The 11,264-nt window shown below is 42.7% G+C and overlaps 1 protein-coding gene across 1 annotated transcript in view; it reads left to right on the forward strand.

Annotated features, from left to right (window-relative positions):
- Window positions 1-9,943: 9,943 nt before the first annotated feature.
- LOC116056307 (interleukin-17A-like) overlaps window positions 9,944-11,264 on the forward strand; it is a 4,606-nt gene continuing 3,285 nt past the window's right edge. Inside the window, exon 1 of the mRNA XM_031308501.2 lies at window positions 9,944-10,041. Within this exon, the coding sequence (XP_031164361.1) occupies window positions 10,015-10,041 (27 nt within the window). The 5' untranslated portion in view covers window positions 9,944-10,014. The remainder of the gene's footprint in view (window positions 10,042-11,264) is intronic.

Consider the following 11,264-nt stretch of genomic DNA (forward strand, 5'->3'; position numbering starts at 1 on the left):
CCGTTGTCTGTGTAGTACGGTAGTGTGTAGTGTGTCCGTGTGTCAGTGTGATAGTTGTGTCGTCCCGTACGTGGTCCGTGTGTACGTGTGTCTGTGTCGTCCCGTAGTGTGTCTGTGTAGTGTGTAGTCGGGGCTTATGTGTCGTGTGTATTGTGTAGTCCGTATGGTGTAGTGTGTCGTACTGAGTGTGTATGTGTAGTGTGTCTCCGTGTGTGGTAGTGTGTAGTGTGTCGTACTTCGTGTTTGGTATGTAGTCGTGTTTCGTGTGTCGATCCGTATCTTGTTATTGTGTCGTCCGGTTGTTGTCGTGTGCGATGGTGTAGTACCGTCTGTGTCGTGTGTCGGGTGTCGTGTGTAGTACTTATTTGTAGTGTGTAGTTGTCGGTGTGTAGTACTCGTGTTTATTGTGTCCTATGTGTAGTCCGTAAGTGTTAGTGTGTGTAGTACGTAGTGTGTAAGTGTGTAGTACGTATGTGTAGTTTGGAGTGTGTAGTGTTTAGTACTTAGTCGTGGTAGTTGTAGTGTGTGTACGTATGTGTGTGGTCAGTTCCGTAGTGTGTCTGTGTAGTGTGTTGTAGTACGAGTGTGTAGTTGTTTCTGTGTATGTGGAGTGGGTAGGTGTGCTTACGTAGTGTGTAGTACTATTGTGTAAAAGTTGTGTAGTGGGTAGGTACTTAGTGTGTATTTGAGTGGTGGTAGTGTGTATACGTATCCAGTGTGTATGTGTAGTGTGGCTACGTCGTGCGTATGCTCGTAGTACTAGTTTTTATGTTTAGTGTAGTACGTATTGTGTAGTGCGTAGTACGTATTGTGTAGTGGTGTAGTTTTGTAGTGTGTAGGTCGTAGTGGTGTGTGGGTAGTGTGTATACGTAGTGTGTCGTGTGTAGTACTAGTGTGTAGTGTGTCTTGGTGTAGTGTGTAGTGGTAGTCGTAGTGTGTAGTGTGTAATGTGTCGTGTGTCGTGTTTAGTCCGTAGTGTGCGGACTCGTGTGTCGTGTGTCGTGTGGCGTCCGTCAGTGTGTCTTGTGCGTCCGTCGTGTGTCTTGTGGTCGTGTGTCTGTCGATCGTGTGTCTGTGTAGGTGTAGTCCGTAGTACTTAGTGTTTCGTGTGTAGTACTTAGTTGTGTCATGTGTAGATGTTTAAATACTAGTGCGTAGTTTGCTAATACTAGTTCGTATGTGTAGTGTGAGACGCAGTGTGTAAGTTGTAGTACGTAGTGTTAGTGTGTAGTGTCGTAGTCGTCTTGTAGTTCCGATATTGGTAGTGTGTAAATCGTATTGCAGTAGTAGTGTCGTGTGTACTGGTAGTGTTATTCGACACGTGGTGTGTAAGTGTAGTACGTCGGGTGTAGTGTGTAGTAACGTAGTGGTAGTGTGTAGTGGGTCTTACGTATGTGGTCGTACGTATGGTATTGTGTAGACGCTATGTGTAGTGTGTAGTTTGGAGGTTAGGTGTGTATACGTAGTGGTGGATTTTGTAGTGTTAGTGGGTATGTTTAGTGTGTAGTACGTATTGTGATAGTGTTGTAGTGTGTCGTACGTAGTTTTTTATTGGTAGTGTGTAGTACGTATGGTGTAGTGGTGGGTAGTGGTAGTTGTGTAGCTGTGTTCCGTAGTTGTAGTGTGGTATGTTTAGTACTGTAGTTTGTAGTGTGTAGTGTGTAGTACCTTAGTGTGTAGTGTGTGTTGTAGCTAACGTAGTGGTGTAGTGGGTAGTGTTGTAGTGTGTATTGACTTTTTTGTAGTGTGTAATACCGTATTGTGTAGTGTGATTCGTAGTGTGTAGTGCTGTGTATTTTTTAGTACGTATGTGTATTGGTTGAGCTCCATCAGTCGTTTGTAGTGTGTATGTGTGGATGAATAGTGTACTCTAGTGGTGGGGTGAGGGGGGGGGGGCATTTAGCCTGTGGTCTAGTGCTGTGATATCCGTACTGAGAGTGTTGATGTGTATAACGGTATTGTAGTTGTAGTCCTAGTGTTTTAGTGTGTTAGATGCTTGTTAGCGACTACTGTTCAGTGTGTAAGTGTGTATGTGTAGACTGTGTAGCAGTAACGGTGGGATGTGTAGTGGTATTTGTATTCACGTGCAGATTCTGTGCGTGCAATCTTGTTAGCGTTGTATGGGACGATTCCACGTCGTGTGTACCGCTGCTGTCGGTGGTGATCCGTTTCTGGATATGTTGTGGCGTACGTCCGTACTATGTTTAGTGTGTAGTGTGTATGTTTACGTACTAGTGTGTAGTGTTTGTGTATACTTCGTGTGTAGCGTTTTAGTGTGTCGTACGTACTGTGTAGCGTCGTGTAGTGGTGTCGTGTGGCGTATAGCCACGTCTGATTTAAATGACTTGTGGTCGTGTGTGCTCAGTAACGTAAGCTATGTACGTGGACCTGTCGTGTGTCTGTAGTCTTACGAAGGTGTGTATGTGTATTGTGTCTGGTGGCGTTCCGTCAGCTGTGTCATTTATTATATTAGCGTCCACGTCTCGACTACTATAGCTGGTGATATGATACGTATTGTGGTCGCTGGGGTCAAGTGGCCATGTGTTCCTCGTGATATCGTTAGGACTGGCGTGGCATCGATCTTCACCTGCTGCCTGACACCAGTACCAGCTAGTACAACAGATCACAAAAACGTGGGGCTATTTGGGTATACTGATGTGATGTGTCGTACACGTGGTGAGTCGATTACGTCGACTGTGTAGTGTGTCTAGTACATTAGTGATGTATCGTGTGATATGTTCTGTAGTCCGTAGCTGTGGATATATGTAATGTATGTGTATCTGGAGTGCTACAAATCCAATACGGAGTAGGCTTAGCTGGTGTATACTTTCTGTGTAGTCGTTAGTAGTTGTATACGCCCCAACGTCCGGGTTACTAGGTGCTATTACTTACTGTGTAGTTCCGTGGTAAATACACTTTATTGTCGTAGCTGATGCGTAAAATACTAGCTAGTGTGTAGTGTGTTGGGTGTAGTACGTGTCAGTGTGTTTTATGTGGGTAAGTGAGCGAGCGTCCGCTTAGGCAGCGTGCGTGGCAGCACTGTTATACGTATTTGTAGTGTGTAGTACGGTTAGGTGGGTTTGTAGTGTGTAATACGGCGTAGTGTTAGTACGTATGTGTAGTTGGTGGTAATGTAGTGTTGTTTTACGGGTTTGGTGTATGTGTGCGTGTGGTATTAGTTTAGTGTGTATTGTGTGAGTTTGGTAGTTGTGTTGGTGTAGTGGGTGTGTGTATGTTGTTCGTATTGGCTTAGTGTGTAGTTGGGTGTGTGTAGTTACTTGGTGTAGGTTTTAGTGTGTAGTACGGGTAGGTGTGTAGTGGTGTATGTGTGTGGTGTCTATGTGTTGGGGTGCGTTAGTTTGTATTTTTGATCGTAGTGGTACGTGCAGTGTGATGTGTCATGTTGTGTGGTTGATGCTGGTGGTGATTGGTGAGTGTGTGGTCGTATTTTGTTCGGTGTGTGTGTGTACTGTGCGTAGTTGTTTTAGTGTGTATGTGTGTTGTGTAGTGTGTATAGTGTGAGGTGGTTTTTGTAGTGTGGGTGATTGTGTAGTGCGTATGTTTGTGTTGAGGTGGTGTATTACTAGTTGGTGTGTGGGTAGTGTGTTGTAGGTATCGTAGTGGTTGTAGTGTGGGTAGTTGTTGTGTCGTGTTAGTGTGTAGTGTGGTCTGTTGTGTGGGTTTTGTGTGTCATACGTAGTGCGTTAGGTGGTTAGTTGATTGCGTGGTTAGTGTAGTGCTGGTAGTGTGTATGTTGTATTGTGTGATGTGGTGTAGTGTGTGGTGTCGTGTGTAGTGTTTTAGTGTGTATGCGTATGTGGTAAGTGTGTCTTGTGTAATACGTAGTGTGTATTTGTGGTAAGTATTGAGTGTTTAGTACGTAGTGTGTGTGTGTAGGTTTTTGTGTATGTGTGTTGTGGTGTCGTTCGGCTAGTTTGTATGTTGGTTGTGTGTAGTGTTTGTCGTCGTGTTCGTCGTGTGTAGTTGTGTCTTTTAAGTGGGTCGTTTGTAGTTGATACGTAGTTTTTTGTGTGTAGTTGTAGTACGTAGTGGTGTAGTGGGTGAGTTTGTTAATACGATGTGCGTTGTGTATGTTGTAATACGTAGTGGTGTAGTGTGTAGTGTAGTGCGTAGTGTGTATTTTATACGTAGTGTGTAATGTGTTTTGGTAGTACTGTGTGTATGTGTAGTGGTAATACGTAGTCTGTATGTGTAGTAGCGCAGTTCGTAGTGGTAGTGTTTATACTATGTGTAGTGTGTAGTGTTAGTGCGTAGTGTGTAGTGTGTATTATTTAGTTGTAGTGTGTAGTGTGTATACTATGTGTAGTGGTGTAGTGTGTAACGTATGCATAGGTGTAGTACGTAGTGGTAGTGTGTAATATTTATGCGTATGTGTAGTGTTAATACGTAGTGCTTATTGTGTAGTACGCAGTGTGTAGTTGTGTAGTACTTATGTGGTAGTGTGTAACTACTAGTGTGTAGTGTGTAGTGTGTTAGTGTGTAGTACGTAGTGTGTAGTGTGTAGTTTGTAGTGTGTAATACGTAAGTGGCTAGTGTGGTAGTACGCAGTGCGTCGTGTGTAGTGTGTAATACGTAGTGTGTAGTGTGTATGTGTATGCGTAGTGTGTAGTTGGTGTATTGTGTAGTACTTAGTGTGTATACGTATGTGTGTCGTGTGTATTACTTGTGTGTAGTACGTATGTGTATGTGTAGTTCGGAGTGTGTAGTGCTTAGTGGCTAGTGTGATTTGTGTAGTGTGGAGTGTATGCTGTTGTGTGTAGTGGCTTAGTGCGTAGTGGTTGTGTATTTTGGAGTGTGTAGTGCGTATGTGTAGTGTATTTTTATTTCGTTTTTTTTAATCCCTCGTGTGGTTTGGGACACGTTTGCCTTTTCAAATCCATTTTGACAGCAGAGATATAGGTAGTACAAAATTTTTTGGAAAAAAGTTTTATATTTTAGAGAACAACTTGAAATATTACAGACAAAATTTGGAATTTTTTGAGTAACAACGTTAGGGTTTTTTGTTTTTGCGCTGCTGTCTTCCGTACATTACCTCTGTGACTTCCGATGTCTTGATACTCGGCAGAAAAAAACCCCTGTCTTATTATCCGTGTCAATACTTTCCCAGCAAATGTGCACTAAAAAAAACACAGAAACAAGGAAAGAAGGATGTCAGCATCACAAGAGAGAGAGTTGGTCACCTCTCCATATTTGCAGAGAGAATCTAGATGAGGTTGCTCGCGTTGTTTGGATGTTGTGTATCATCATAGGAGTGTGGGGTTGTGAATGTCATCATCAGGAGTGTGTGTTCGCCGAAACACCTTCAGGCTTCACCGAGGAGTCAGCTGGGGTCTTTCTGATTTGATCTGCGACCTAGTCGACCACAGACAGCCTGACATCCAGTTACACGCTGTCATTCACAGAGAAAAAAAAAGAGAAGTGTGCGGTGCATGCGGTGTGTGTACAATATTTACAATATACAATATTTCTCTTTGAAATGTAGCGGAGTAGAAGTAGAAAGTGGCATGAAAGTACAGTACTGGAGTAGATGTACTTAGTTTACATACCACCAGGAGCATACAGCAAGTGACTTCTGTTTTCCTTACATGGAGCCTTGTTACCTTTACCGCCCCCTCTCTGTGACATCACAGCCGGGGGGGATTCTGTGTGGTTTTTAATGTTGTTGCCTCTTGAGGATTTGACTGTTGTATCTGGGCCGTCAGCACGCAGCGTCTCTCTGACCCCGTTAGACTGAGAGGAAGCCGGAGACGGTGACATTCATCTGATCAATCCATGGTTACCGTCAGGGCTGTCAGCAGCGTCTCACACAGACGGGAGAATAGGCACGGCCGGTGTGAGATCCTGTCAACGGTATGTATCACCTTCAGCAAAGAAACATATCACGGTTAACATGTATCCATGTTTGAGAACGTAGAGACGTCTCCTGTTGTCAACAGCCTAGAGAGACGTCCGCTAGCGAGATTGTTATCTGCTTGGTTATAATATCATCACCCGCCCTGCCTTGACCCATTACTGTATATCTGTGTAGATGGTAGACAGGTATGTCTGTATGTGTTATATGATATTCAGTATGTATGGTGTGTATGTATATGTTGGGTATAGACGTATGCATACACATGCTATAGATATATATAGTAGTATATATATAGATATAGTATATGAGACATCTATATTATATCATATCGAGCACAGTAGCACCTCCACAAAAGTGGAAAGAGAGTTAACATGTTTTATGTCGGGACTCTATGAATTAGCCTAGTAGCTGGTTATGATTTGCATGAGTAGATGTCTTATGGAAAATGTACCGCTCCATTGCCACTCGTCTATGTAGTCGTGATATAGTGTATGAAATGATACTATGTGGGGGTTGGTGAAGGGTATGTGATGTGTGGGTATGGTGAGTATGTGATGATGTGTTATGGTGAAGGGTATGTGATGATGTGGGGGTATATGTGAGGGTATGTGATGATGTGGGGGTATGGGTGAAGGTGTATGTGATGATGTGGGGGTAGGGTGAGGGTATGTGATGATGTGGGGGCCAGGGAACTTTATCAGGAGCATAGATCCTGGATCCATGAATACTGGTCTTCTAAAAATAATCTGCCTGCCTCTATGGGAATTTAACATAGGGGTTGTACTGACTTAGTAGCCAGCGGTTTAGACAGTAATGGCTGTGTGTTGATTAATTAATTAATGTTGATTAGTGGCTGTAAAGGTGCACAGTTATACACTGTATACAAGCGTGTACACTTCATACTTTACACTGGAGCAAAGTGTATTTCTGTCAGTGTTGTCCCATTAAAAATTAATGATTATTTACTAAATGTGAGGGGTGTACGCACTTTTGTGAGATACTGTATATATGATATATATATATATATATTATATAATATCAGAAACGTGTGTGTGTTTTGGCCTTGGAACGTAATGTGTTATGTGGCAAAACTGCTTGTAAATCCTATATTTCCATGAACCATGTTTTTCATGTCAAAACCAGAGCACGTGTTCTCCATCCTGGAATGCTGTGTGGACTAGCCAGACTAGAGAAATGGAAATACGGGATATAGACTAGGGAAAATGCAACGCTACCAGCCACCGCTGAGTGACCACATTTTTTTTAAATGTGCACGGCAGGGCTGCGGCGTAGGGTCGCTGTCGTCCCACATACCTACGTACCCACGGCGTCGATTTAACGCAGAGCATAAACTGGCCTTTAGTTCTAGGCCAGGAGTGTCAAACTCAACTTCACTACGGCCACAAGCGTCATCTAAACGCTGATGTTTCAGTCAAGCCATACATGTCGCTAATTCATGACAGTTTCATGAATGGAAAACATATCGTGAGATCTAGGGAGATAAGCGCAGGCAATCGCACACGCAACATGAAGGAAACCTTCAGAGTCTAATCTGCTTAACAGGTATAAATCTCCTTTGTGCCCATATTCAATCAAATTAATGAATAATATAATATGTGTTGTGTGTGTGTGTGTGTGTGTTGTGTGTGTGTGTGTGTGTGTGTGTGTGTGTGTGTGCGGCTTGTTTTATATATGTGTGGGGGTCCAAAAAACCGGGAATACAGTATACTTGTGGGTCCTGACAGCCTCGTATGGCCCACAATGCGGACCCACAAGTTTAAAGTCTGTTTGAGGTTAAGACTTGGTTTTAGGATTAGGGTTAGAATTAGGTTATGGTTAGTGGTGAGGGTAGGGTTATACATTGGTGATGTTAGGTTATGTAGGGGTGGCGATGCATATGTCAATGCGGTCCCCACACAGATAGTGAAACAAACATTGTGTGTGTGTGTGTATTAGCTGCAGTGAGGTAGTGTGACTAATACTACTAAATATCTGTGGTACCTACCATTATGGTTATAGGATGTGCAATGCCTGATAGGGTTTGAGCTAAAAACATCCTGCTGCGTGATATTCTACCAACGGGCCTTTCAAAAATGTTGCAAATTGTTTGGCTACAGATCTTCTACAGATTGTAAACACGTCTCTTCTCTCAGGTATCTTCCCACAGGCCCTGAAAACTACAGTCATTAAGCCACTCTTAAAAAGAACAATCTAGACACGTCACTAATGAGCAACTATAGGCCGATATCAAACCTTCCATTTTTAAGTAAAAACATTGAAAAACGGTTTCTCAACAAACTCAACCTTTTCTTGTCACTAAACAACAGTTTGATGCCAGTTTTGACACACAAATTTATATAACCTTATCGCCAGGGGACTATAGTCCAATACAACAACTGACAAGTGCATTGAACAAATTAACGACTGGATGTGCCAGAACTTTCTAAATTAAATGAAGAAAAAAACTGAGGTGGTGTTTTTTGTAGCAAAAGAGGAACGATTAAAAGTCAGCACTCAGCTTCAAACGATAATGTAACAACAACAGACAAAGCCAGAAATCTTGGTTGTAGTCATGGACTCAGACCTGAATGTTAACAGCCACATTAAGACAATTACAAAGTCAGCCTAATACCACCTTAAAATATCTCAGGGTTAAAGGACTTATGTCTCAGCAAGACTTGGAAAAACTGTCCATGCTTTTATCTTCAGTAGACTAGACTACTGTAACGGAGTCTTTACAGTCTCCCTAAAAAATCAATCAGACAGCTGCAGCTGATTCAGAACGCTGCTGCTCCAGTCCTCACTAAGACCAAGAAAGTGGATCACATCACTCCAGTACTGAAGTCTCTACACTGGCTTCCTGTGCCTCAAAGAATTGATTTCAAAATACTTTTGCTGGTTTATAAATCACTAAACGGTTTAGGGCCAAAATACATTTCTGATCTGCTACTACACTATGACCCACCCAGACCTCTCAGGTCATCTGGGACAGGTCTACTACACTATGACCCACCCAGACCTCTCAGGTCGTCTGGGACAGGTCTACTACACTATGACCCACCCAGACCTCACAGGTGGTCTGGGACAGGTCTGCTTGTTGTCCCCAGAGTCAGAACTAAACAGGGGGAAGCAGCATTAGTTTTTATGCTCCACATATCTGGAACAAACTCCCAGAAAACTGCAGGTCTGCTGCAACTCTCAGTTCTTTTAAATCAAGGCTGAAGACCTATCTATTTGATGTTGCCTTTCTTTAAATAACTTCATTTCTTATACTGAAGTTGCATTGTTGACACTGTATGACATTCTATATAAGCATATAAAGAGAAATTCCTATTTTATCTGCTTTTATATATTTAACAGTTTTAACTGCTCTTCAATCTTTCATTTCTTATACTGCACTGTAACTTTTATTCTCGTATTTTATCTGTTTTAAATTTTTAAATCTGTTTTCATGTAAAGCACTTTGAATTGCCCTGTTGCTGAAATGTGCTATACAAATAAAGCTGCCTTGCCTTGCCTAATGGGAAATGTGCAATCATTATCACAATGAAGTGCGTTGTTGTGGGCTCTTAAAGGCTTATCTTACCTTATCTTATCTTACCTTATCTTATCTTATATTATCTTATCTTATCTTAATCCATAAACAGCACTCTCTTTCTGCTTCAATCTTACTCATTATTGCAAATATTCTGCTAAGAGTTAGTACATATTTTAATATGGTTACTGCAATGAAAAAGAGAGCCACAGTTTGGTCCACACAGACCTCTGTTTGGCTGACTGTGTGGAGAGTTTTGACAACGTGACTTCAGTTTTAACCAATCCATGTTAGCAATAAAATCTTTGGAAGCTTCAGGATTGAGAGTGAAAAAGTGCCGTGGGTGGAAAATCAAAAGCAATGTCAGCAGTTAGTTTACTGGCAGAGATGTTATCAGCTGAGATTTTTATCTCTCAAAGTGTCGAGCTCAGACTTTCAGCCGACTGTGCAGAGAAACAGATTAGATTCAGAGATAACGGGAATCTCCCATCTCGGTTCAACGCCTGCCTGGTAATCAGATCTGAAGTATCAGAGATCTTTATAAAAACACCTCAACTCGGAGCAGCGGCACACAGAAGCTGGACTCAATCACCACGGCGACAACATGAAGCTCGACGTCTGCACTCTGATGGTGAGCATCTTTATCTGCTTTCTACTAACCCCAACACCACAGGGTCACCCTCTGAAGGGTTTAAAGAGGTGAATCTGTCTGTCTGTCCGTCCGTCCGTATGTCTGTCTGTCTGTCTGTCTGTCTGTCTGTCTGTCTGTCCGTCCGTATGTCTGTCTGTCTGTCCGTCCGTCCGTATGTCTGTCTGTCTGTCTGTCTGTCTGTCCGTCCGTATGTCTGTCTGTCTGTCCGTATGTCTGTCTGTCTGTCTGTCCGTCCGTATGTCTGTCTGTCTGTCTGTCTCTATGTCTGTCCGTCCGTCTGTCTGTCCGTCCATCTGTCCGTCTGTCTGTCTGTCTGTCTGTCTGTCTGTATGTCTGTCTGTATGTCCGTCCATCCGTCTGTCTCTCTCTGTCTTTCTGTCTGTCTGTCCGTCCGTCTGTCTGTCTGTATGTCTGTATGTCCGTCCGTACGTCTGTCTCTCCGTCCGTCCGTCTATCTGTCTGTCCGTCCGTCCGTCCGTCTGTCTGTCTGTCTGTCTGTCTGTCTGGCCGTCTTTACATTTGTACCCTTCTTGTAGTTATCCAGGTTTTTGTCTGTTGAATTGTAAACTTTACATTTGTACCCTTTATGTATGTATGTATTTAGTTTTGTCTCAGCTCTAGGAAAGTGGTTTTGCTCTGAATAATCTTATAAAGGATGGCACGAAGATACAAAAATAAACCTTTCATTCATTCATTGTTTGAATTTATTAGTGCAGAGCCCGTTGAAAATATACCCGTTTGGAACGGGCGATTGCTTGGCCTGTGGTATTGCTGCTTGTAGAATTCATCAAAACCAAATTGTACCCCCAAATGACTTACAGAAGGACCCCAAACTACTCAATATGCTTCTCCACTGTATACCCTACTACTGACTTACAGTGTAGGCTACGTCTACATCAGAGGAAGACGTTGTACTACTGTATATACCTGACAGAGAACGGGGCAGATTCAGAATGTTATCACAAAATATCACAATGAAAATGTGGAGTAATCAGACATTAGTGTCATGGACTCATGGCAGTGTGCTACTCACCTGGCTAGTTATGAGAGCTAATCAGCACATATCTGAGTTAATCAACCACCAGAACCAGACCGTGTGTGTATGCATGCAGAGAGAGAGAGAGAGAGAGAGAGAGAGAGAGAGAGAGAGAGAGAGAGAGAGAGAGAGAGAGAGAGAGAGAGAGAGACGTCTCGTGTTGTAT

This window comes from Sander lucioperca, chromosome 3, assembly GCF_008315115.2.
Source record: "Sander lucioperca isolate FBNREF2018 chromosome 3, SLUC_FBN_1.2, whole genome shotgun sequence".
NCBI classification, from domain to species: domain Eukaryota; kingdom Metazoa; phylum Chordata; class Actinopteri; order Perciformes; family Percidae; genus Sander; species Sander lucioperca.